The sequence below is a fragment of the Vulpes vulpes genome, chromosome 6 (genome assembly GCF_048418805.1).
Source record: "Vulpes vulpes isolate BD-2025 chromosome 6, VulVul3, whole genome shotgun sequence".
Taxonomy (NCBI): domain Eukaryota; kingdom Metazoa; phylum Chordata; class Mammalia; order Carnivora; family Canidae; genus Vulpes; species Vulpes vulpes.
The window spans coordinates 105,161,282-105,188,795 of NC_132785.1; the positions used below are offsets into that span (position 1 = coordinate 105,161,282).

The following is a 27,514-nucleotide window of genomic DNA, read 5'->3' on the forward strand; positions in this document are numbered from 1 at the left end:
CCTGATGTGGGACTTGATCCTGGGTTTCCAGGACCACACCCTGGGCTGAAAGTGGCGCTAAACCGCTGAGCCACTGGAGCTGCCCAACAGTAGATTTTAGAGCCAAGAATATTACCAAGAATAAAGAAAGTCATTTTTTGTAATGATAAGGGGTCAGTTAACTCATAGGAGTCAACTATCCTGAATGTTTTTACACTTAAAGCAGAGCTTCAAAATAAAAACTAACAGAAATAGGAAAATAGAAAAATTCACAATTACAGTGGAATTCAGTACCCCTCTCTGAATAATTGATTAGAAAAAATATGTAGAAGATCAGCAAGGACATTGTAGACTTGAACAATCCTGGCAGCCAACCTAAGTTGACTGAACACTACTCAAAACAACAGACTACACATTCTTTTAAGTGCAGCTGAAACATTAACCAAGATAAACCATATTCTGAGCCATAATAACAGAGTCAAATTTTAAGGATTCAAGTCATACAAATGTGTTCTCTAACCATAGTGGAATTAACTATAAGGTAAAAACAAAAAGACTCAGGATCCCTGGGTGGCTCAGCAGTTTAGTGCCTGCCTTTGGCTCAGGGTGTGATCCTAGAGTCCTGGGATTGAGTCCCACATCGGGCTCCCTGCATGGAGCCTACTTCTCCCTCTGCCTGTGTTTCTGCCTCTCTCTCTCTCTCTCTCATGAATAAATAAATAAAATCTTTAAGAAAATTCAAAAAGACTCTTGGGAAATCTCTGAATATTTAAAGAAGCTAAATAATACTTCTACGTAACTCATGGATCAAAGAAAACATCAAGAGAGAAATTAAAAAGTATTTTGAACTGAATAAAAATGAACACAACATATCACAATTTTGGTGATACCAGTAACATACTACTCAGGAGAACTTACAGTACTAAATAAGAAGAAAAGTCAGTTCAATGGCTTTACCTTCCACCTTAAGAAACTAGAGAAAGAAGAGCACTGTGAGCCCAAATAAGCAGAAGAGAGAAAATAGTAAAGAATAAAACAAAAATCTGTGAGGAAACAGAAAAACAAAGAAAAATCAAGGAAACCAAAAGCTTGATTAAATTGATAAACCTTTAAAAAAAAAAAAAGATAAGCCTTTAGCCAGTCTAATTAGAGGGAAAAAAAGAGAAAAGATACAAATTGCCTTTAACAGGAATGAGATAAGATATCACCACAGATTCTACAGGTATTAAATGAATGAGAGTATTATGATCAGCTATATATAAATAAATTTGACAATAGACAAATTTCTTAAAAGCTAGAAATCATCATAGTTCATCATACATTACCTTAATGGTACTATATTAAATAAATGGGAATTGTGGCTAAACACCTGCCTATAAAGAAAACTCCAGGCCTAAGTGACATCAAAATAATATCCTAAATCAGTTAAGTAGAGAAATAGTAGTCTTTTCAATAAATGATCCTAGGACCATTGGATTTTGATATGAAAAACGCCTTTTATACTTACATTGCACCATATTATAAAATTATAAAAAGTAACTCAAAATGAATCATAGGTCTAAATGTAAAATCTAGAGCAATAAAATTCCAGATGCCTGGGTGGCTCAGTGGGTTAAGTGTCTGCCTTTAGCTCAGGTCATGATCTCAGGGTCCTTTAGAGCCCCTACTCAGCAAGGAGTCTGCTTCTCTCTTTCCCTCTACCCCTCCCCCCTCTTGTGTTCTCTCTTTCCCACACTCTCTCTCTTGCAAATAAGTAAATAAAATTAAAAAAATATAAAACACTAAAATTCCTGGAACAAAACAAAACACGGTAGGAGAAAATTTTTGTGACCTTGGGTTAGGCAAAATTTTGTAGATGACACCAAAAACAATAAATGAACAAGTTGATAAACTGGACTCATCAAAATTAAATACTAGCAAAAGCTGAAGGAGAGCACACCTACAGTGATGGGAACTATATAGACAGTATGTAATACAGCAGAACTGCTGAAAGTCATTGGATTTGACAAATCTGCAATTCTATAATTGCTATGTAAAAATAAGTGAAAATACCAGTGTTTATTGATTTGAAAATACTATCAAACTTGTTTTCATCTGAGAGAACTATAAAATGAATTAGTACAGAGATATTTGTGAATTTTTTAGGTCAATTGATTATAAATATGGCATTGACTTAATAAGAAACAAGTTAATAAAAAATTTTATGATTATAACAATAATTCTTTATCTTTTCTAGAAAATTTAAATATATATGAAGATTTTAAGATAGGAAAAGGACAACTATAATTCTTCTACCCAGAGAGAACCATTATTAATACTATCATTTTGATATATTGTTTATTAACCTATATGTGTATGCTTTTAAATAACAACTTGTATCTTTCTATACATACAGTTTTGTGTCCTTTTCTTTGCATAGCAGATATATTGAGCATGTTCCCATGTTGGTAAATGTTTTTTTAAAAACACGGCTTTTTACAAGTATTTAATATTTTATGAATAAAATGAGATAGATTCTTATTTTTCAGTATGACATATAAAAATCATCTTCATTGCTATGTTTAATAGCTGGGTCATCATATTATTTTGCAGTGTCAGTTAAATAAAATATAGAACTATCTCAGCAGCTTTGATAGAGGCAGCATTGATGGTTTTTACTACTGTCTTCATTTTCAATATATGTAAGTCTATTTTTAAGTAATCTAGTAAATAAGTTTTGAGGTTATTTCAGATGATTTCAGAATGCAGAAAATGAAATCACTTGGTATCAAAATTTGGTCACAAACTTTGTCATATAAAATAACTTTTCCATTTTAATTTTCTAGAAACCATTTTGAGTTTTTAAAAAATGTTTTCTTTGTATATCTCCTTTTATTTACTATTCAGGTTCCTTAGTTATTTGGCAACAGATGTTATAGAAAAGCAGATGTTAAAGAAGAGTAAACTTTTAAAATAGAAATTGAAACTAATATTATTATGTCTTATAATTAGAACTTTACTTACTGTGGCATGGTTAATCTGCACTTAGGGTTTTGTGTTAACTTTCCATATTACCTAGTTTCTTTTTCAGTATGCTCCAAAACCTTATTCAGAACCAGTACCAAAAAATCATGTCAGCAAGCATAGTATGAACTTCTTCATGATGTCCTCCACTTTTTCACTCTTAGTTTCTTATATTGATGATATACTTACTTACTCATAAATTTTTCTGTCTACAGAAATCGTGAGATTCTGGAAAATGTGTTAGCTGTCATCCTGGCTATCCTTGTGGCTTTTTTGGGATCTATTCTTCTCATACAAGGCTTCTTCAGAGATATCTGGGTCTTCCAGTTCTGCCTAGTGATAGCCAGCTGTCAATACTCACTACTTAAGGTACCAGCATCTCTCTTCTTTTCAGACTAGGGAATAATATTTGTGTTAAAAGGCAGAGGTTTTGTATCATTCATTGCATTATAGTAATATGTTAATTTTTAGATTTATTTTCCCTGGGTGATTACATTAGATTGGATAGAGAGCAAAAGGGACATATAAACTTCAAAAAAAAAAAAAAAAAGATGTGTAAATGAAGCTTCCTAGGAACTATTGAAAGAAAATATTTGGGCATTTGTTTAAAATGAGAATTAACATTCTTGAAATTCATTTAAAAAATAACATCAACTCTCCTATCCCCATTCTGTAAGATGAAATTTATTCAAATCCATCAGTGGTTAGATATAATAATGTCAAGACTAGTATATAAATATTTTTGGGACACTGAAAGCCAGAAGATTGGTATTCCTTTAATTGGTATACTGTTTATAAACAGTAGCTTCAAAATACCAAATGTTAATAATTTTAAGCTTTCTAAAAATGGAAAAATCAAATACTTAATTTTTCACTTTCCATGCAAAATCGGTGTGGACTGTTAATGTGGATCATTTGCTTTTTTTCTGAGCTAGTAGAAATTCTTGCTTGTATTGGTTATTTGCCCAGTATATGCTAGCATGCAGAACTCTCCCCCATCCTGAAAACAATTTGTTTAGTTCCATTTATACTGTTAGCTGTCCTTTATAGATAGACATCCAGCAAAACTACCTGTGCCAACTTCATTTCTTCAAGTCTCATCTACACTTTTTTCTTCATTGATGTACTGAAGTTACAGTCTTTATGGGCTAATAATCTAATTGCCAAATCTGTGTCTTTTTTCATTCTTCATCCTTTTTGAGTGCTGTATCATTTAGTACCTATGAATACTATCTTCTATTTTTATATTATCCTCATTGTTCATCTGTGACTTTATCCTGCCCTGATGATTATCTTACTTTTCAGATAACTGTAATTTCCTTTGTTGATGCCTCTCTGGTCTTTGGACTACTCCATAGTTCATGAGAATTTTTTAGGGTTTTATTTGGCCCTCTTTTCAGCTTGCTACTCCTTGCCAGTGAAGTTACCCTCTTTTATTTTTTGTTGTTCCTCCTATGTATGAATTATGTCCAGATTTTTTTTTATGTGTCCAGATTTATATCTCAAAGTCTTCATCTTTCTCAAAAGCTTTAGTCCTATATATCTAACAAGCAGTTCGGCACACTTTAAAAATAGCACATCATCATCTTCTGATTAATATTTCTCTTTCCCGATTCCTTTGCTTTTAACAGTAGTATACTGACTCAAAATCCTAAAACCTCTCTGTTCCTTACTTCTCAATCCCTAATAACAAGTAATCAGGTTGATTTGATTAAATTTGATGATTCTCTGTCAAAATTTTTGGCCTCTATTCTTTCTATTCCAACTATTATAATCCATCTCTTTATTGCTATTTAAATTCATTCCTTTGCTTCAGTGTCTCTTGTCCTGTTAACTTTGTCCACTGTTTTCAGGTTAATCTGGTTAGATATAGGAAGATAAAGGATGATTGAGATTTAAAATTTTTTTTAGATTTAAAAAATCTAGTTGACTAGAAGAATAGTAATATAAAGAGAAGTAAGAAAGACTGGTCCAGAAGCTTTTAGAGGCCAAATGTTGGAATCGAAAGAGTTTAGTTTACCTGATCTCATACCCAGCCAAGAACCACATGCCAAACCTAGTGAGCTTGGCCTATTGTAGAGTTGTAGGGTGGTGATAGATCGTTTTAGTGAAATTGTTTGGTATGCTCTTAAAAATGAATTGGAACTTGGGAGAAAAGTCATGATTTGGGAAGTAGCTGTCAAATACGTTTTGAACATTTTTTTGGAAAGTTGATAAAATTTCTTACACGGAGACAACTTGATGATTTTGGTGTGAAAATGCAGATAATTTTTAAAAACAAATACTTTTGAATTATTTAGTAAGCTTGGAATTTGTGGGCTGAACTAAAATTCTTCTTATAAACTAACCTATATTTTGTGCATTTCCCGAATTGGAGTGGTATCATATAAGAAAGCTTCTACCTTAACTATACTTATGTGTAGCGATGAGCTAAGGAGTAAGATAGACTAGCTACCATATGCCATTTCAGAAATATTAAGCTAGATGCAAATCATTAATTAGTAATAATAAGCTTAAGAGTCAGGAAAGATTTGAGATCTCTTTGATATCATAGTGATTTGGAGTTTCATCTTCTGTTGATATTTCAACAAAATTAATATAGGTTATTTCTTAGCTGTGGAATATTTTACTTGAAATTATTCCAGGCATTTTGAAGGTTGCATATAAAGTTACCAGGATCTCAGTAGTATAATCTATCTTTTGTTTCATTTTTAGAGTGTTCAACCAGATTCTTCTTCTCCCAGACATGTAAGTTGTAATTCCCTAACATTCATCAAAACCTTCTTTTGGTCGTATGTCAGATTGAATTAAGATTTATGTTATTATTTTCTCATCTAAGTTTTGATGCTCTACTAGAAAGATAGATGATTTATTAGTGTGAAATAGCATTGTAATTGTAGACTCTAAATCTTAGTTGAAAATGAGCATAATTCATTTTTGGCAACCTTTTTTAGGAGGAGGTTATCAATTAGGTAGACATGGTTCATATAAACTCATAGTTATTTAATAACTTGTGTTTAATAAATTTTAAAGAATAAATCATGAGTAAGTATTAAAAAATAGAATTTTGAAGTAGGGAGAACTGTATATTATTTTGCTTAGGTAATTGTTAAGAGCAACAATAAAGAGGTAATAAGTTGATCTGGTGTTTAGACCTGTAGACCTGTGGACACTGAGGAGATTAAAAACTTTATTATTCACTTTGTGACTTTGGAAAAGAATATTAATTACTAAACAGTATTTTTTGTGAAGTGTGATCCAATTTTAGAACTGACCATAAAGTATTTAGCAGAAAGAATGCCAAAGGACATTCTCTTTAAAATAGTCCAAAAACAGACTCCCAAGAACAGTTTATGATGATGCCTTTTTTCTTGACCATAATTATTATTTTTACCCATACACTGGAATAGTGTAGATGAGCAAAACAGAACAAGAAAGCAAATGATTTCCTTTCAAGTGATTGTTTAATATTTTTTTAAGAATGCTTTTGAAGTGTAATGAATGATATATGGCAGCATTGTTTTCAACTTCAAATTTTGACATAATTTGAAATTTAGGGAAAAGTTATAAGGATTATACGAATAATTTTTTTTTCTTTAAGATATTTATTTGAGAGGGAGGGGGAGAGAGAGAGCATGTGCATGTACATGGGCACAAGTGGAATGAGGGGCAAAGGGAGAAGCAGACCCCGGGATCATGACTTGAGCCAAAGGCAGATGCTTAACCGACTGAGCCACCCAGGTGCTCCTGTGCAAAGAATTCTTGATGCCATCTACCCAGATCCCTGTGTGAACATTTACCATATTTGCCTATTCCTTTATTAGTTTCTCTCCACCACTTCCCTCATCTCTATTCACTCCACACACAGTTTTCTGAGAGTGAATTGTAGACACAGTGCCCTAGGACTTCCATGTATTTTCCTAGAAACAAAGGCATTCCTTTACATGATTAGTTTCAATATAATTATTAAAATCAGGACATTGAACATTGATAGAATACTATTTTCTAAACTACAGATCTTACTCAGGCATTTCCGTTGACTCAGTTGACAATAGAAAATCCCTGATTTTGCATTTGTTCTTTTTAGCTTCCTTTAATCTGGAGTTCTTTAGTATGTATTTGTCTTTCATGCTTTTGACACTTTCGGTGGGTACCTGCCATTTATTTTGTAGGCCATCCCTTAATTTGAGTTTGTCTGATGTGTCTTCTTGATTAGATACAGGACATGCTTTTTTGGAAGGAAAATTATGTAAGTGTTGTGTTCTTTTCAGTGTGTCATACTGGGAAGCACATGATATTAATTTATCCTTTTGCTAGTCATATTAACTTTCACCTTTTGGCTAAGGGTAGTATCTGCAGGGTTTTCAGACTCTGCAGTACTAATATTTGGGCTGGATAATTCTTTGTTGAAAAACAGTGGGAGGGAGGAGAGCTGTCCTCTACGTTATAGGATGTCTAGCATTACCTCTGACCTCTACCCACTAGATGCCTGCTGGGAACACACTCCCCAGTGAAGACCACCAGAATGTCTTCAGACATTGCCAAATGTCCTCTAGGGGGCAAAATTACCTCCCAGTCCTTTGAGAACCACTAATTATTGTAATGTGAACTGTTTTTTTCCAGTAGGTAATAAATGTCTCATAGCAAAATATTTGAGATTTTTATATTATGTCTCCTTGCCCCACAAACTTCCACCTGCTTGTTTTCAATAAATCTATTGCTATTACTTGCCTGCATCATTTATCATTTGATGGTTGCCAAATAGTGATTTTCTAATCCCATCATTCCTTACACATTTATCAGTTGACTTTTTACTATAAGGGAGAATTTTTCCTTCTGTGCTTACTTATTTGTATTGCTATGGATTCATGTTTTATTCAGTGAACTATAATGTTATATTTATTTTGATGGACAAATTGTCCTTTGATTTGGCCATTGGAAGCCCACACTGCCCTTCCTGTCCTTTTGACTTATCCTTATCAGTCTTTAAGTACTTCTTTCCTTTTCACAATATGTTCCAGGCTAATCTATACTTTCCCTACCCTAGCCCAAAACCAGCCTTTTCTCTGTGAAGGCCTAGTTTTTTTAGTCAATATGTTATTTGTAAACTAAAATCTTGATGCTAGTAATGTTTATTACTAGAATGTCACTGCTTCTGGGCCCTCTGAATGGATAAAGCTAAGAAATATATTTGTGTATATACACATGCACACATATGTGTATACACACATCTTATAGCTATCTGTGCATTAAAAATAATAAGTTCATACTGATATGTCTGATTTCAGTCCTGTACCACAGGGTTCATTCTATTCTTCCTTCCTATATTTGTAATTTCCTTCTGCCACAGTCAGAAACTTTGCTTCCATGTGGATACATTTTGAATCCTTAGAATATAAGCTACCAAAGATCTCAATAGCTAGTTGTGATTCTTAAAATCAACTAACATGACTTTTTTTTTTTAAATATCATTTTCAGGGTCATAATCGTATCATTGCCTACAGTAGACCAGTTTATTTCTGTTTATGTTGTGGTCTTATTTGGCTCTTGGATTATGGTAGCAGAAACCTTACTACAACCAAGTTCAAATTATATGGAATAACTTTCACTAATCCACTGGTGCTTATATCAGCCAGGGATTTAGTTATAGGTGAGTTGTCTTTAAAGTATCTCAGATCTTAACATTAATTTATTTGTATACAAATAGTTCCCTGATAAATAGATCAGTTATATAGTTAAAAATGATTTTAATAGGCTTCCTTTGCTGTTTATTGTAATCCTCTCCACGAGGAACAAAACTATAGGGCTATTACAATGGAAAAAGTTAATGAAAAAGTTCTGTTCTTGAAGCAAATGTTCTTGAAGTTTTACTTTGATTCTACATCTCAGATAACTATTATACGAAAATGGTTGAAATAATTTTAAAAGCTGTTCTTTATCATTGAAAAATTTATTTAATACCCAAGCAGTCATGTAGAGAGAAACAATTTAAAATGTTTTTTTAAAAATTGTTTTAATTTTTGTATTCATATACATTTTGTATTTTTTTAATCATTTATGATCTTAAATGATCTTAAGATCATTTATGATCTTAAAATGAACAAAAGGATGATTGTTATATATGTTTTTAACATGCTTTTCTTTTCTTCTGTAGTGTTTACACTCTGTTTCCCAATAGTATTTTTCATTGGTCTCCTGCCTCAAGTGAATACATTTGTAATGTACCTTTGTGAGCAATTGGATATTCATATCTTTGGTGGTAATGGTGAGTAGTTTCTTTTAAAAATTACAGATTATAGTTTTACAGATCATTAATAAAGTAACATTAAAATACCTTTCTAATTTTCATTTTAGAATTGAAATTAAAAAGAAAAAGGCATTTATTTAATAATTAAAGACTGAGCAGGAATTAATTTGTAGATAGAACAAAGTAGTCAGATCTGCCACTTTTTTGAAAGATCCAGGAATAATGGAATTACATTATAAGAAGTGATGAAGTACCATTATCTAAAACTAAAAGTTGTAGTGAGTTTAGATGGAATCTGTATAAACTTATGAAATATTTGTGAAAGGCTATCCCAAATAAATTGACTTCTGACACATGACATTATATTTGGATTCTGTATTAGTTTATTTGGTATGTCTCTGAATATGGTTTCAGAGCTCTGTTATTTCTTTAGAATGGAAACACCAAAACCAGATGCTTTTAGTAAAATATTTTACTAGATAAGATTTTTAGAAGTATCTGTGTGTTTAGAGTAAGATATATGGGTATGGATTGATACACTTAGAAATTTATTCCCCTCTTACATGTTTATTTTACTTTGAAAATGAGAAAGACCATACCAGTATTACTCTGAAATGGATAATGGTTTGCAGAACTTGAAAATAGTTTTATGGACTCTGAGGTTAAAATACATTGTTATATAAATTAACCATTTAAAATTTTACTTGAAAGATGAGTGTACAACTAGAGAATAAATATGAAGGGGAAAGAATTACTATATAACTTTTGTGATCTGTTTCTCTTCATACTCCACATTTGTAGTCCATATCTTCCAAGCATATACATTGAAATCATCTCTGTTGATAAAATGTTATTGTAGCTTAAATTTTAAGTAGAAACTAATCTCTTTCTGTGTTGCTATGAATCTAGGGCATTTTTAGTGTTTGAAAAATTTTTGAAGGGGTATGAATTAGGAGTAAGCAGGTCTTCATAGATTATTGGGTAGAAGACTGTTTCAGTATTTAGGGCATGGAGGGGGCTTCGGGTAGGTGATTTATAATAGTGGACTTCATCATATTGTCATTTACAAACTTGTGCAAGGTGTTAGTTTTTTAATATTGCCTAAAGAAAATTTTTTCATGTAGATTTTTTTATGATTACCATATAAAATTACTATTAACAAAAATCTTGTATCCATATTTTAAAAATAAAGGGTAACTATCTTAGCCATCCCCTAGTCCTTATTATTAATAATCCCACTGAATCTATTTTTTTCCACTTATCAGAATAGAATTTAAGAAAAATTTTTTATTAAAATATAGTTGATGTTGACATACAATATTATATTAGTTTCAAGTATATGACATAGTGATTCAGTAATTATATACATTAAAAAAATGCTTACCACTGTAAGTGTAGTTAACACCTGTCACTCCACACAGTTATTACAGTATTCAGACTGTAATACAGACTGTATTCCCTATGCTATACTTTTCATTCTGTGATTTATTTATTTTATAACTGGAAGTTTGTCTCTTTATCCCTTTCAACTATTTTGCCCATCCCCTCAGTTTGGCAACCACTAGTTTGTTACGTGTTCTTGAGTCTCTCTGTTTTTGTTTTTTGTTTTGTTTTTTAGATTCCACATGTGAGTGAATCATACAGTATTTGTCTTTTTTTGTCTGACTTAGTCTGACTTACTTCACTTAGAATAATGACCTGTAGGTCCATCCATGTTGTTGTTACAAATGGCAATATTTCATTCATGTTTGTGGCTAAGTCTTTATTCATTCATCTGTTGAAGGACACTTGTGTTGCTTCCGTATCTTGACTCTTGTAAATAATGCTGCAATAAATATAGTGGTGCATATATCTTTTTGAATTAGTGTTTTCACTCTCTTGGGTAAATAGCCAGAAATGGAGTCACTGGATCATATGGTAGTTCCACTTTTAATTTTTTAAAGAACCTCCATACTGTTTTCCTTAGAGGCTGTACCAATTTATATTCCCATCAACAGTTGCATGAGGGCTCCTTTTTCTCCACATTCTCGCCAGCACTTGTTATTTCTTGTCTTTTTGATGCTAGCCACTATGACTAGTTTGAGCTGACATTGATTGTGGTTTTGGTTTGCATTTCCCTGATGATTAGTGATGCTGAATGTCTTTCCATGTGTCTGTTGGCCAGCTGTGTGTCTTCCTTGGAAAAATGTCTATTCAAGTCCTCTGTGTGTTTTAATTGGATTATTTATGTGTTTTGCCAATGTTGAGTTATATGAGGTTTTTTTTAAAATATATTTTGGATATTAACCCTTTATCGAACATGTCATTTGCAGATATCTTCTTCCTTTCAGTAGACTGCCTTTTTGTTTTTTTCTTAGATTCCTGCACTCTGCAAAGCTTTTTTAGTTTGATGTAGTCTAATTGTTTATTTTTGCTTTTGTTTCCTCTGCTTGAGGAGACAGATCCTGGGAAAATATTGCTAAGGCCAATGTCCAAGAGATTACTGTTTATGTTTATGTTTTCTTTTAGAGGTTTTATGGTTTCTGTCTTATATTTAGATCTTTTATCCATTTTGAGCTTATTTTTGTGTATGGTGTAAGAAAGTGGTCTAGTTTCATTCTTTGGTGTGTAGCCGTCCAGTTTTCCCAAAGCCACTTATTGAAGAGATGGGTCTACTTTTTGTTGTTGGTAATTCGATCTGTACTTTTTTGTGAGAGTTAATTAACACATGGGAATATAAATGTACTTCTTTGGGTAATACTAGTTCTGCTTACAGAGACTAATATCTTTTGGTGAATACCTAATACATTGCCAGTTGTTTTAAGCCTCCACAAGCTTCATTTCCCCATACTTTTGTAAATAAGAAGATACATTCTTGAAGCATAATATAGGTACAGTTTTTTTCTGCTGTGTATAAACGTTTATTACTTATAAGGTGAATACATTTTGTCTTGTATCAAAAATTGTGGGTAGTAAACCTTTGTCACTTTAAAATCTTTTGAAAGGATAGGATAATGTAACTGAATTTAACTGAATTTTTAAAAATCAAATGAGTAGATATTTCATTGTAGTCAGTATTACAACATTTTACATACTTTTCAGTGGCCTTTTAAGATGTGTTTTTTCCATAAATGTTTATAAAATGCTAAATTTTTTTCATTTTCTTGTCTAGCCACTACAAGTTTGCTTGCAGCACTTTACAGTTTTATCTGTAGCATTGTGGCAGTAGCCTTACTGTATGGATTGTGTTATGGCGCTTTAAAGGTGAGCAATACATGATAGTACAATTTTATGTTTAAGGCTATTTTTCTATGTGAAATTGTTTTTAATTGACTAATAATGATGTAAGCCCCCTTCCCTCTTTCTCCCTGGGGCCATTGTAGCATTGATTTCCATGATTTTTGTATTTTGAGCATTATTTTCATTCTTGTTTACTTTGAATTTGAAAGCAATTTCATGGTTAACGATTATTAAAAGTAAATCCTTTTTCAGGTAGTAATCATAGGTTAATATTAGAAACAGATTATTAAAACTAGGTTGGTGATAATAATAATATGAAATTAATTTTAGATCTTTAAAAATATATATATGTCTTATTCACATCAAGATTTCTTGAAGCTTCTGAGCACAAGTGCCAAGGACTGCAAGTTAAGATACATTCTAGTCAAAATTAATGCACTGAAATTTAACGTCATTATTGACTTACAAAGATCTGGATGAGCCTTAATTAGCTTCATTTTATTTATTTATTTATTTATTTATTTATTTATTTATTCATTCATTCATTCATTCATTCATTCATTCATGAGAGACACAGAAAGAGAGAGGCAGGGACTTAGACAGAGGGAGAAGTAGGCTCCTTGCAGGGAGCCTGTTGGCAGGACTCGATCCTGGACCCCGGAATCATGCCCTGAGCTGAAGGCAGATGCTCAACCACTGAGCCACCCAGACATCCCAATTAGCTCTATTTTAAAAAGATTGTCACCAAGTTGTAAACATAAAAATCTTAAATTTCTTGTAAACAATTCTCAACCTCAAGTATTATTTTTTTTTAATCTTTAATGCAAGACAACCAGAGGACGATAGGGTTGAAAGGACTAAGAAAAGTGATCCATAGCATCCTTTTTTGCATCATTTATTCAGTAGCATTTAGGGAATGTTTACTGTGTGCCTGTTACTGTGCTAAACACCATTTCCTGCTTTTAAGTTGCTTGTCTGTTAGATGTGATTAATAAGTCAATCAACACTTTCAGTAGAGGATGATGAAGGCTATGAAAACAGAGTGATATAGGCATATAAGTTATCACCTTATTCAGCCAAAAGGAATTAAAGATAATTTTCCAAGGGAGTTAGCTTTTTAACCAATATTTGACAAACAGAAATTAGCTAGTTGAAATTAGGGATGAAGAGCCATGGAGCTCTCAAGAAAATGTGTTGTGTACAGGAAGCAGCAAATAATTTGAAATTGCTGGAGGTTTTTGGGTACACGAGGAAAGATGGCCTTTAGTAAGGCTGGAAACATAAGCAGTAGCTGGATTATGAAATATCTTACCCTGAACTTACTGGTGTGGAGATGGAAGGCCATCGTAATTTTTTTTTTTTTAAGAGACTATCAGAATATTTTAGGTAAGGTAAAGAAATGATCAGTGTTGCGTTTCAAAAAGATTACTTAGTCTCTGGTGTGAAAGGAGATTGAAATATAATCAAGAAAGATCAGAAATGGGGTGAGTCGTATTGCAATCTTGAAATTACGAGGGACCAAACTAAAATTAGATTCAGTGAATATATTTGGAGACTCTATGGATAAAGAGAAAAAAAGCCGAAAGAGAGTCCAGCATTACTTCTGGGTAGAGTCTGGCTTGAACAGCTGGTTAGATAGTGATACTAGTGCCTAAGATTGGAGATCTCTGAGTTTAGCGAGGGAGGTGGTTGTTTATAGATGGACACATTCATTTGATGACATCTATGGGGTATTTGAGAGATGCATACTGGGTAGTTTATGTAGAGAGGTTTGAGATAATGATGAAAAGATTTAGGATTCATCAACTCCGTGAAAATGTAAGTAAAAACTGCTAACCTGAGTTGACAAGAGGAAATGGATGCAGATGGAACCCTGGAAAATGCTGATATTTAAGTGATGGATAGAACAGAATCCCACAAAGGAAACTTCAGAGGCAGAATTGTCTGAAAAAAGTTTTTATTGAATTTGGCAGTTAACAGGTTATTGGTGACTTCAACAAACCACTTCTTTGTTTTTGCTGAGGAAGCTAGATGAATATAAAATTGGGTTTGAATAAATATTAAGGAAATGTAAGATACTCTTTCTAAAATATAGTTGGATAACGTGTACGTAATGGGGGTTGTTTTCAGGTTTTTATTTTTTAAAAAGATCTGAGACTTGATTTCATTTCAAGGTGGGGGGTACCCATTAGAGAGGGAAATACTTGATGGAGCTAAACCAAGGAAAGAATTGGAGGCAGCAAGATCCAAATGCAAACTTCTCCAAGGTGCACTGCCTGTAAACCATCCTCCGGTACAGATTTTAGATCTGTGCTTTAAAACATGTTTTGGAAAGTGAATCATTATTTGGAAGTTGGAATCATAGAAGTTAACAGTGCAATAAGTTTTCTAGACCAGTGTACAATGGGCTATTTAACTCTAATTATCTAGCAGAAGAAGAGCAATTATAAAACTGCCAAAGAATCCTAAAAGTACACAGGAAGATAAATTATTTTCTTCTTTGTTGGATATGACGTTTCACTATACTGTTTTAGTTTTACATGTCACCCACTACAGTAAATCTGCAGATTTAGAACATTTTTATATGGTAATGTGGAGTGATTTTCAAGACAAGCCATTTGTTTTTTCAAGATTTATTGAAGTATAATCAACAAATAAAATGACAAGACATTAAAAGTGTATTTGATGATCTGAATCACTGTGAAAAGATTCCCCTCATCAAGTTAATACATTTATTACCTCATATTTATCTTATTTTGTTTTGTTTTGGTGAGAGCCTTTAAGTTCTACTCTTAGCAAATTTCGGTTATACAATACAGTGTTATCAACCATAGTCATTATGTTATACATTAGATCTTTAGACCTTATTCATCCTTGTAAAATATTTTTAAGTTTATTTAATTTTTTAATGACATATAATTGATATGTATCATTAGATTAGTTTCAGATGTACAACATAATTTAATTGTTGTGTGTATTATGAAATAATCACAATAGGTAAGTATTGTTCATACAGTTACAAAGCTTTTTTGTGTGCATTCTAATGAGAACTTTTAAGATCTTTCTCCTAGCAACTTTCAAATATGCAGTGCTGTCTTATTAAATACTGTTGCCATGGTTTGCATTACATTTTTATGACTTAGTTATCCTATAACCTTCAGAAGTATTTGTACCTTTTGACCTTCACTTATTTCTCACCCCCGCGCCCCCCCCCCCCCCCCCCGCCGCCAGACCTTTATTGAAAGTTTATACTCCTTTACCAACCTTTCCCTATTTCCCCAACCTCCCAGTCTCTGGCAGCTATTTTCTATTCTGTTTCTATGAATTTGACTTCTTCTTTGAAAAAAAAATTTTCACGTATACATAATACCATGAAGTATTTCTCTTTTCTCTGTCTGGCTTATTTCATTTAGCTTAATGCCATCCAGTTTCATCCATGTTGTTGCAAATGACAAGATTTCCTTCCTTTTTAAGGTTGAATAATATTCCTGTATGGGTATGCTATATATATCACATTTGTGTGTGTATGTGTGTGTTTTAATAAAAAGAAAGGTAATATCCCCCCCAAATGGATGTTTCCTTTGTGCTTTTTTTTTTAAAACATACCCAATGGCTTGTATATACATAGAATAATGATAGAAGAATATACAAGAAATTGATAACCATAGTTACTTCTGGGCAGTTGGATACATTGGGAAGCATTATTACATACCTTTAGGAATTGATTTTCTTTTTATCTATTAATACAGACTTTTATATTTGTTATTTCTGTTTATATTTGTTATATTTGATTCCTGTTTTCCTTATGTTTATTCTTTCATTTTTCCTTAACTTTTTTAACTCATTAAAAGCTAAAAATTTTTTTCTAAAACAACTTTAGTGCATCCTAGTAATGTGTGTATACTTTCTAGATGCTTTCATATTTTTTTTAAAGATTTTATTTATTCACGAGAGACACAAAGAGAGAGAGGCAGAGACACAAGCAGGGGGAGAAGCAGGCCCCATGCAGGGAGCCTGATGTGGGACTTGATCCAGGGTCCCCAGGATCACACCCTGGGCTGAAGGTGGCACTAAACCGTTGAGCCACCGGGGCTGCCTGATGCTTTCATATTTTTTTTCTTTTTTCTTTTAATTTTTATTTATTTATGATAGTCACACACACACACACACACAGAGAGAGAGAGGCAGAGACATAGGCAGAAGGAGGAGCAGGCTCCATGCACTGGGAGCCCAACGTGGGATTCGATCCCGGGTCTCCAGGATCGCACCCTGGGCCAAAGGCAGGCACCAAACCACTGCGGCACCCAGGGATCCCTTTCATATTTTTTAAGAGATTGCTAGAATTTGGATGTTCAAACCCACTACAGTGGGTAGAACAAACCCATCTTTTAATCTGTCAAAGTAGGTCAACTTCTGTTTTGTTTTTTCATAGTTACTGAAATTTCTCCCACTTCTGACCAGAGTTCATTGAAAAATCAGGTGGTTTGGTTTGTTTTGCTATTTGTTTTTTTAGTTAGTGATTCAATAAAGGTTGTAGTTACTATCTATTTAAATATTCATGAATTATATTGAATGTATGAGTATTCTAAATTCTTGATATAAATAAGTGATTTTGAGATCAATTTAAGTATGCTTTTCTTTTGTCTGAGAGCAATAAAAAGTAGTGTCAAGAATTTGTCAGATGAAAGCAGAATTTTTAGTTTTCTCCAAACACTTGTTTTGCTTTAGTTGAGGAAGAATTTATATATTTCTTTATATAAGAAATTCATGTATCTTAGTTAGACAGCTTGATAAATTTTAACAAATACATATACCTTTATAATACACACCCTTACCAAGATGTAGTTCCATCACCATGAGAAATTTCCCTCATATTCCTTTTCATTCCCCCCCCTGCCCCAACTACTTTTACTATAGACTTGGCGTTCTTGAAATTCATACAAATGGAATCACACCTCTTTTGTAGCTGATATATTTTGTTCAATATAATGTTTTGAGATTCATCCAAATTATTGTGTTCCTTTTTCCTGCAGGAAAATACCCCATTTAGTTTTAAATCATCCCTACTCCCATTATATGTATATGTCAACTTCTCTGTTGCCTTAGAAGTGAACATCATTGTTGTTTAGAGTTTAGGAATATTATGAATAAAGCTGCAATGAACACACACATGTTTTCATTTTTCTTGAGTAAATCCCTGAAATGGAATTGCCAGTTTTCTAAAGTAGATGTACTGGAAATCTTTTTTATTAGTTTTAATGTTTACTAAAGTTGTACATGTATATCTTTCAAAGAATCAGATATTTCTATAATACGTATTGCCAGGAATAACCATCCCCTCTCTATCCCTTCCTTAGAGTTGCCACTTTCAATTCTTTATGTTGATTGTTTTGGTATTTGCCCCCCTATGTCTAAGTAACTAACTTTACGCTTTGTGTATATTGTCAAGTTTTATGCATTATCCATGGACTGTGCTTTATGGAAGCTGTAGGCTGGCTTTCTTTCACCTCTCACTGCACATCTCGACCACACATGGTCTTCCTTGCCTCTCTCATATACCTGATATGTTTCCCTGATTATCACTGTGCAAATGCTATACCTACACACAGTTTCTCTTTTATTTCCTTATGTATTTATCTCCCTTTCATTCTCAAACTCCTATATTGCTTAACTTCCTTCTCAGTAAATCCAATCATCAGAAGGTTCAGTTCTTGACTTTATTTTACCTCTTAACAAATTATTGAACCCTTTGTGCCTCAGTTTCTCATCTGTAAATTGGGGAGCAGTGGTATATATCTCTAAGGATGGTCATAAGAATTGTTTAGGAAGGGGAACCCAGAGAGGCTCAGCGGTTGAGGGCCTGCCTTTAGCCTAGGGCGTGATTCTAGAGTCCCGGGATTGAGTCCCACATCAGGCTCCCTGCATGGAGCCTCCTTCTCCCCCTGCTTGTGTCTCTGCCTCTCTCTCTCTCTCTCTCTCTCTCTCTCTGTCTGTCTCTCATGAATAAATAAAATCTTAAAAAAAATTGTTTAGGAAATAGCAAAGATCTAAGGATGGGGCTTAATATATAGTGTTCAATGATGATAATGATGTTTTGATGTAGCCATTACAGAAAGATCTGTATGTTGTGATGTGTAACAATTTTCAAGACTTTATTATTAAATGGGAAAAAACCCAAGTACTATAATAAACCACCATTTGGATTCCCACTCCTACCATTCCTGCTTCTTGAGTCCCAGAGAAAGAAGGAATAGTATGCTGTTTACCTCACTGGCCATAATTAAGAATTTTTAACTATTCCTTTTGTCAGTATTATCTACTCTTTACCAGATATCTTGCTAGTAGACTCCAGAAATCTTGCAGTGAGCAGACATGACATGCATATGTACATCCACATGTTTGGTTGACTTTAGAAGCTAGCCTTTGCATTATTTATTTTGGGGAATATGGAGTTCATTATTCAAGAGCACTGAATGCCTACTCAGTTTTCTGGAAGATGATAATGGCAGCATATTATGAGCAAAGGTATCAGGATAAAAGCACAGCGATGTCAGCATTCTGTTTTATCTAATGTGTTGTACTATGTGTTGCTTTTTCCCTCCTCTATTATATATAATCAAATGTGTGCACCAAGTTATTTCATTTTTCTAAAGGGAGAATGTAGTTTACCATAAGCTTAATACCACATGAAATATGAAAGAAATCAAGAGCGACATCTATCCAACGCAAATGTTTCATTCCTAGTGTATAAATAGAGCTTTAGTACCAAAAGAAACCTGAAGATGATCTAGTAAAGTTCTAGCTCATCAGAAAGTAATAAATCTAAATTTATCTAGAAAAGAATACAATTGATAATATGGCTAAAATTTTTTTGTTAAATTTAGTTATCTTCCTCCAAAATACTGACATGAAAGGATAATATAATAGATGATAAAGTAACAGCATATTGTTCTCTGAAACAGAACACTTTTTTCCAACAGGATTCTTGGGATGGCCAGCATATTCCAGTACTTTTCTCCATTTTTTGTGGTTTATTAGTGGCAATATCCTATCATCTCAGCCGACAAAGCAGTGATCCATCTGTACTTTTGTAAGTGCATTTGTTACTGAATTAAAGAAATTTAAATAAGTTTGGATTTCTTCCAGATTTAACTTAAGATCTGTTTTCCCACCACCTTGTCAAAGTGCTGTTGACTTAACTGTATTGGGTTTCAAATATATTAACTTTGGATCATTCTAATCAATTTAGCTGGGATTGTTTGTTAGCTTTTTCCCTTCTAAAAATTATGTTTTAATAAAAATATTCTTATATGCTTATTTATAGTATTGTAAACTTTTTAGAAATTATCAGTTACTAATGATAAAATATGCTTGGAATGCTTGATTTTTTTTTTTTTTTTGTAAGATTTACTTATTTAGAGAGTGAGTGTGCCTGTGTGCATGAGTGGGAGGGGCAGAGGGAGAGAAAGAGAGAATCTCAAGCAGACAGAGCTGAATGTAGGAACCCAGCATGGAGCTCATTACCACCACCCTGAGGTCAGGACCTGAGCCCAAACCAAGAGTTGGATATGCTTACTCTATTGCACCACCCAGGCGCCCCGGAACACTTGTCATAAACTTCATTTGTCATTTGAAGTACTGGTTTTCACGTTATGAATTGATTTTTTATTCTTTTTCCTTCCTCCTTTCTTCCTTTCTTTTCTTTCTTTCTTTTTTTTTTTTTTTAATTTAAAGCTCTTTGGTACAATCCAAGATTTTTCCAAAAACAGAAGAGAAAAATCCAGAAGATCCTCTGTCTGAAGTAAAAGATCCACTGCCTGAAAAACTTAGAAATTCTGTTGTAAGTTTTAGCTTTTTACAATCATCTAAAGATGTAAATTTTAGACAGTTTGTCATGTTATATAATGAAGGCCTTTTGTAATTGGGGAAAATGTGTGTGCAAATAATATATTGTTGACTGCTTTTATGTCAGATTTTAACCTGTTAAGAAATGCTCATTCTCAAAAGTTGTTACTGTATAAAAGAGTATGCTAAATATTCATTTTCAGATGAGGTGAAATGAAGTAATTTCATTGTTTATAGAATTCTTAATCCTATTCAGTTTAAATTAGGATTTGAAAGATCCATATATTAACATAAATTAGATTTTGTTGTTACTGTTCTTGTTGATAAAAACTGTCCTTGTGGGATCCCTGGGTGGCGCAGCGGTTTGGCGCCTGCCTTTGGCCCAGGGCGCGATCCTGGAGATCCGGGATCGAGTCCCACGTCGGGCTTCCGGTGCATGGGGCCTGCTTCTCCCTCTGCCTGTGTCTCTGCCTCTCTCTCTCTCTCTCTCTCTGTGACTATCATAAATAAATAAAAAATTAAAAAAAAAAACAAAACAAACAAACAAAAAAAAACAAAAACTGTCCTTGTAAATAACCTGCTAATCTTAGTGTGTTTTATTCCTCTACAGCAGTCTGAAAAGTGTATGTGTGTTTATTTTTTAGATAGAAGGAGATAGCAATTATCTCTACTAATTTTATTTATACTTAAGAAAATGTCATAATTTAAAAATTTTCTAATTTAGTAAATTCAATGTTGTCTATATTTTAGTAATTATTTGAAAAATGAATTTTATAGATGTGTATCTGTTTTATGAAGCAAAGCATATTTCTTAGTTATTTTAGATTATTTCCACTTGTGAAAAACTGAATTTATATAGGTCTTGAATTAGTCATGACATTTGCCTTAATGAACTTGAGCTGTTCATATGTTCTTCAAACTTGAGAAGTATAAAGCTGCCTCAGGATTTTTTCTGACTTCAGTTTCCATGTTAACAAAGCACATTTCGTGTTACATGTAATAACATATTTCTAAATTTAGTTTAAGGTTAGCATATACCTGTGGGTCAGTTGATGACTAGTTAAGATATTGAGAGGTTTCCGGTTTACTACAACCACTAAAAGAACCAAAATCCAGTAAGTAAAATAAGACATGCAGTTTCAACATTTTAAAAAACCAATGGGAAAGCATAACTTTGTTATCCAAAACAGTATTCCCCTATAGCTGATATAGTGATTTAAGTACCTCATTTCCTTTTGTGTAAAAATGAAACATACAGATCAATTGAGAGAAAGAAATCTTCATTCTAAAAGGCTTTGTTAGAGGAGCCCATGGTTGACTCAATTGGTAGAACACGCATCTCTTGATCTCAGGGTCATGACTTTAAGCTCCATTTTGTGTGTAGAGATTACTTAAAAAATAAAATATTTTAAAGTAAATATATAAAAGACTGTTATGTTATACAGTGTGTAGAACTAGTTTCATTTCCTTGATATTTCCATTGTCAAACCAAAATATCAGGAAATTCAGGAAGAAAAAACTTATAGCTGATTATTATGTATAAGAATTATCTAGAAGAATAGGACCAATAAAATTAGTTTTTTTGACTGTGGGAATAAAAGAAATACATATTTTTGAATTTTGTGTAATAGTTGGATAATTCTGTTTTGTTCCAGAGTGAGCGTTTACAGTCTGACCTAGTAGTATGCATTGTAATTGGTGTGCTGTATTTTGCTATTCATGTAAGCACAGTGTTCACAGTATTGCAGGTAAAAAATCATTTTGATCTCTTGATTGGGGGAAGATAATGGTTTAGACTCATTTTTTATTTGATTGTAATATTTGTCCATAGTGCTGAAATATATGACTTTTCGTTCAGTTTTAAAAGTATTTATTTTCTTATGGTTTCTCTGGGTCATGACTCTGTAGCTTAGCTGGATGATCCCAGTTCAGGCTGTGTTATAATGCTACAGTCATATGGGGCTGGCATCAATCGAGGCTGTCAGCAGGCCTTAGTTCTTTCCTGACCATTGGCCTGAGCTCTGAGTTCTTCTCTATATGACCCTCACCATAGGCTGCTTGAGTATCCACACAAAATGGCAGTTGTGGTCTAGAGCCAGTGGTCTTAGAGTGAGAAAGCCTAAGACAGAAGCTGCAGTCTTTTATAATTGATATCTGGTGTGGCATACCACCACTTCTTTTGTACGTGTTGATCTACGGGGCAACCTTAGTATAAGTTTCAGAAAAACCACGTAAGAAAACAGTGTTAATACTGAAAGGGAATAAAGGGGAAAGGAGAAAAAACAAGTGGGAAATATCAGAAAGGGAGACAGAACATGAAAGACTCCTAATTCTGGGAAACGAACAAGGGGTGGTAGAAAGGGAGGTGGGCGGGGGGTGGGGGTGACTGGGTGACGGGCACTGGGAGGGGCAGTTGATGGGATGAGCACTGGGTGTTATGCTATATGTTGGCAAATTGAACACCAATAAGAAGGGAAGGGAAGGGAGGGGGAGGGAGGGAGGGAGGGAAAGAAAAGAGAGAGAGAGAGAGAGAGAAAGAAGGAAAGGAAAGGAAAAGGGAAAGGAATGTGAGAAATTGAAAAAAAAAAGAAAACAGTGTTAACTGTTTTTAACTTTTAACCACATAAGAAAACAGTGTTAACTGTTATCTTTGTTGACAGATGTTTGGTTTTTAGATTCGAAAATTGACTTTGCCATTTTCTGTTAATAAGTAGAAAATTGAATTGACAAATTAGAAGTTCTATGGATCTCAAAAAACACTTTTAATTTTCTCAATTTTATTCTTTTAGCCTGCTCTCAAGTATGTGTTGTATGCATTGGTCGGCTTTGTGGGGTTTGTAACCCATTACGTACTGCCTCAAGTCAGAAAACAGCTACCATGGCACTGCTTCTCTCACCCTCTGCTGAAGACAGTAGAGTACAGTCAGTACGAAGTTCGGAGTAAGTATTTTGTTAACATTGCTCTTTTTAATATTACGGACTTTTTTGTCGTTGGTTTTTGTTTTTGTTTTTTACTTTAGTAGATGACAAATAAGTATCATCAAGTAACACTTTGGCTTGTATTTGTTAGATTTGTTTTTTTGTTTTGTTTTGTTTTTTTTAAAGATTTTAGTTACTCATTCATGAGAGACACAGAGAGAGGCAGAGACTCAGAGGGAGAAGCAAGCTCCTCGCAGGGAGCTGGATGCGGAACTCGATCCCCGGACCTGGGATCACGCCCTGAGCCAAAGGCAGATGCTCAATTGCTGAGCCACTCAGGCATCCCTGTTATACTTAGATTTGAAGCTGTAATGAGTCAAGCCTTTTGCAGGATGCTTTAATTTCAGTTGAAGTATAAATGTCAGTGCCACAAGACTGACTTCCACAAAATAAGACTTCTTTCTATATTGTTCTTCATAGACCTCTCAATGATCAATCCTGTGCATGTCTACAGCTTCTCTCTCCAGTCCTTATCCTTTCCTTAAGTTTTCTTTTCTATGTACAGGCAATCCAGTCCTCCGTAAGATTTCTTTGAAATATTTTTAGCTCAAAGCATGGGGGAATAGAGAGAACTTTGTTCCTGTTTCTATCGATAACACTATGTCCCACTAGAGAAGGGTATAAAAGAGTTGATCAGATGAAAAGAAGTTTAAAACACTTGTAATGTTCTTTCTTGTTCAGATTTGGAATAAAGTATAAAATGCCCCCCAAAAGAGGAAGAGGGCCAGTCTACTTTAAACTCTGACTTGACTTTCATGTTGTAAGTAGTTGGTCTTTGTTCATTGGCCCTATGACTTGTGATATACCATAATTCCTCATTTTAGAGAAATAATAGAAGTTCATAACTATGTAATCATTTATTATATATCTGTGATTAAACAAGCCAATAGTTTGACCTCAAACTTTTTCTTCAGTTAGTGCATTATGATAGAGGATTCCTCAGTTATTTGGAGATAAATTAACTCGTTTTGAGAACTCTGACGCTTTTTTTTTTTAAGATTTTTTATTTATTTATTCATAAGAGATAGAGACACAGGCAGAGGGAGAAGCAGGCTCCATGCAGGGAGCCTGATGCAGGACTCGATTCCAGGACTCCAGGATCACACCGTGGGCCGAAGGCAGGCGCTAAACTGCTGAGCCACCCAGTGATCCCCAACTCTGATGCTTTTAAAAGCCTTCTATACCAAACTTGACTATTCATTCTCAAAGCAAATTTCCTTGGCCTTTTAGTAAAAGCTTAGAGCATCCTTTTGAAAGGAATCTCTTTTTCTGATCAATAGGCCTCAACAGTGGGCTTAAAAAAATCCAGTAAACCATGTCATAAATAGATGTGCTATCATCCAGACTTTGTTGTTTCATTTATAGTACCACGGGCAAAGTAGATTTAGCATTCTGAAGGGCCTGAGGATTTTTGGGATGGTCCATGAGCCCTGGTTTCCACTGAAAGTCACCAGCTGTGTTAGCCCCTAGCAAGATAGCATGGCTTTCGAGGCTTTGAAGCCAAGCATTGACTTCTCCTCTCTAGCTGTGAAAGTCCCAGATGGCATCTCCTTCTAATAGAAAGCTGTTTAGTCTACACTGAAAATCTGTAGCCAGTTTCTTTAATGATCTTAGCTGGATCTTGTGGATAACTTGCTGCTTCTCCATCATTACTTGCTGTTTCACCTTACACTTTGATGTTATGGGGAGATGGCTTCTTTCTTTAAACTTCATTGAACTAGCTAGCCTCTGCTAGCTTCAGACTTTTTTTTCTGCAGCTTCCTCACCTGTCTCAGACTTCATAGAATTGAAGAGAATTAGGGATGTACCCTGGATTAGGCTTTGGCTTAAGGGAATATTGTGGCTGGTTTGGTCTTCTCTCCAGACCACTAACCTTTCTCCATATCCACAGTAAGGCTGTTTCACTTTCTTATCATTTGTGTGTTCACTGGAGTTGCACTTTTCATTTCCTTCAAAAACTTCCTGTACAGTCACAACTTGACTAGTATTTAGCACAAGAGCCCTAGCTTTTTGGCCTAGTTTGGCTTTTAACATGCCTTCCTCATTAAGCTTAATTATTTCCAGCTTTTGATTTAAAATGAGAAATATTCAATTCTTTCTTTCACTTGAACACTTAGAGGCCATTGTAGAGTCATTAATTGGCCTAATTTCAGTCCCAAGGAATAGGGAAGGCTGAGAGGAGGTAGGAGAATGGTAGAAGAGCCAGTCAGCAGAGCAATCAGAACACATGCATTTCTGGTTAAGTTTGCCATCTTATGTGGATAGAGTTCATATTATCCCAAAGATGATAAAACAGAAGCATTGAAGATCACTGATCAGGGACACCTGGGTGCCTCAGCGGTTGGGTGCCTGCCTTCAGCCCAGGATGTGATCCTGGAGACCCGGGATTGAGTCCCGCATCAGGCTCCCTGCATGGAGCCTGCTTCTCCCTCTGCCTATGTCTCTGCCTCTCTCTCTGTGTGTCTCTCATGAATAAATAAATAAGATCTTAGAAAAAGAAAATCACTGATCATAGATAACCGTAACAAATATAATTATAGTGAAAAAGTTTTAAGTATTGTAAGAATTACCAAAATGTAACAGAGAAACATGAAGTGAGAAAATGCTGTTGTAAAATGGTGCCGATAGACTTAACACAGGGTTGCCATAAACCTTCATTTTGTTTAAAAAAAAAAAAAAAAAGTAGTATCTGGAACGTGTAATAAAGTACAGCAAAATAAAATGAGGCACGCCTGTATTTTATACATTAGATGATATGATCTTCTTGTATTACCTTGTTAGATGCAGCCACTATGATGTGGTTTGAGAAACTTCATGTGTGGCTTCTTTTTGTGGAGAAGAATATCATTTATCCATTGATTGTTCTCAATGAACTTAGTAGCAGTGCAGAGACAATTGCTAGTCCAAAAAAACTGGATACAGAGTAAGTATAATACTTGTCTCATCTATATTTAACTGCTAGGGGCTGTCATAAGCAATGTCTTAAGACAATGATCAAGTAGAAATAAATAATTTAGGGTATCTTTGGTGCAATACACTGTGAGATAAAAAAAATTCAGGTGAAATTGTGTCTTTAACTTCCCTTCCTGAACATCTGTTTCTGCTCTTGTGTATCATTACTCTGGACATCTTATTGTCAACTAATATTTTATGAGGAGTCATTTATTAATAAAGTTAATTTTTAATATTAGATGGTAAGTTTGAGAAATATGTTTTTGTGTACTGTGTAAGTCAAGCAATATAGGTGGTCATTTGCCTCTGCAATTATTCTATAGGCCTATCCACTGAGTAGACAAGGTAGATATTGTTGGGTAAGCCTTAATACCTGTTTTTTTATGTGCTAAATGCTATTAATATTAAAGAAATAAAAATATTCAGAAACTGGAGAACCATATGTTAGAATTACAATACTTACTTTTTTAAAACATTCTTATTTATATAAAAGAATAAGAATCAATTACATATTGTTAAAAGGAAATACTATAATAGTTTATTTTAGAATATGATTTGCCTAGCTATATAAATCATTTTTAGAAGTTTATATTTGATATATATATATTTTGTAAGCATAGTAAATGAAATAGTGATTTTTCTAAAGTTAGTATATTTTCTAAAGTTTTCAGTCATTGATTAATGAGTTGTGTTTTCTTTATATTATAGATTAGGTGCTTTAATGATCACCATTGCTGGTCTGAAGTTGCTACGATCCTCTTTTAGCAGCCCTACATATCAGTATGTCACAGTCATCTTTACTGTGCTCTTCTTCAAAATTGACTATGAAGCATTTTCAGAGACCATGTTGTTGGATCTCTTCTTCATGTCCATACTCTTCAACAAGGTAATTATCACTCACTGAAAGGAATATCCCTATCTGTAAAAAGTATCGCCCTAGGTAATACTCTGTTTAGGGAGGGTTCTGCCTGCATATCATTTGCTTCATTATCTTTTAAGTAATATCTTTTTTCAGTCAATCAGTTATTTAGGAGCATATTAGAATCCCTAAGTAATGCTAAGTCACTATGATCCATGAAAGATATATTTCTTGCTATAGGTAGGAAGATAAGATTAAGCTATATAGAAAAATTAGAGAAGCACCATTAGCTATGTATTTTTATATATCTAGAATCTTCCAAAAGTGGGTGTGGTTTTGAATAATTCTGGAAATAGACATGGTAATAATGGAACTGGGCTGTGGGCTGCTGGATAGATAGAGGGAGGAAATAACCTGATAGCTAAGTGAAG

General features: G+C 33.8%; 1 protein-coding gene across 10 annotated transcripts in view; it reads left to right on the top strand.

The window, feature by feature from the left end:
- The window catches only part of PCNX1 (pecanex 1), a 161,509-nt gene that overhangs the window by 94,433 nt on the left and 39,562 nt on the right, over window positions 1-27,514 (top strand). For all 10 annotated transcript variants that reach the window (XM_072761860.1, XM_072761856.1, XM_026008502.2 and 7 more), the window contains 11 exons: window positions 3,198-3,351; window positions 5,698-5,730; window positions 8,461-8,632; window positions 9,137-9,247; window positions 12,381-12,472; window positions 19,429-19,538; window positions 20,183-20,288; window positions 21,949-22,041; window positions 23,083-23,233; window positions 26,054-26,195; window positions 26,933-27,110. In XM_072761860.1, coding sequence (XP_072617961.1) covers window positions 3,198-3,351; window positions 5,698-5,730; window positions 8,461-8,632; window positions 9,137-9,247; window positions 12,381-12,472; window positions 19,429-19,538; window positions 20,183-20,288; window positions 21,949-22,041; window positions 23,083-23,233; window positions 26,054-26,195; window positions 26,933-27,110 — 1,342 coding nt within the window. The remainder of the gene's footprint in view (window positions 1-3,197; window positions 3,352-5,697; window positions 5,731-8,460; window positions 8,633-9,136; window positions 9,248-12,380; window positions 12,473-19,428; window positions 19,539-20,182; window positions 20,289-21,948; window positions 22,042-23,082; window positions 23,234-26,053; window positions 26,196-26,932; window positions 27,111-27,514) is intronic.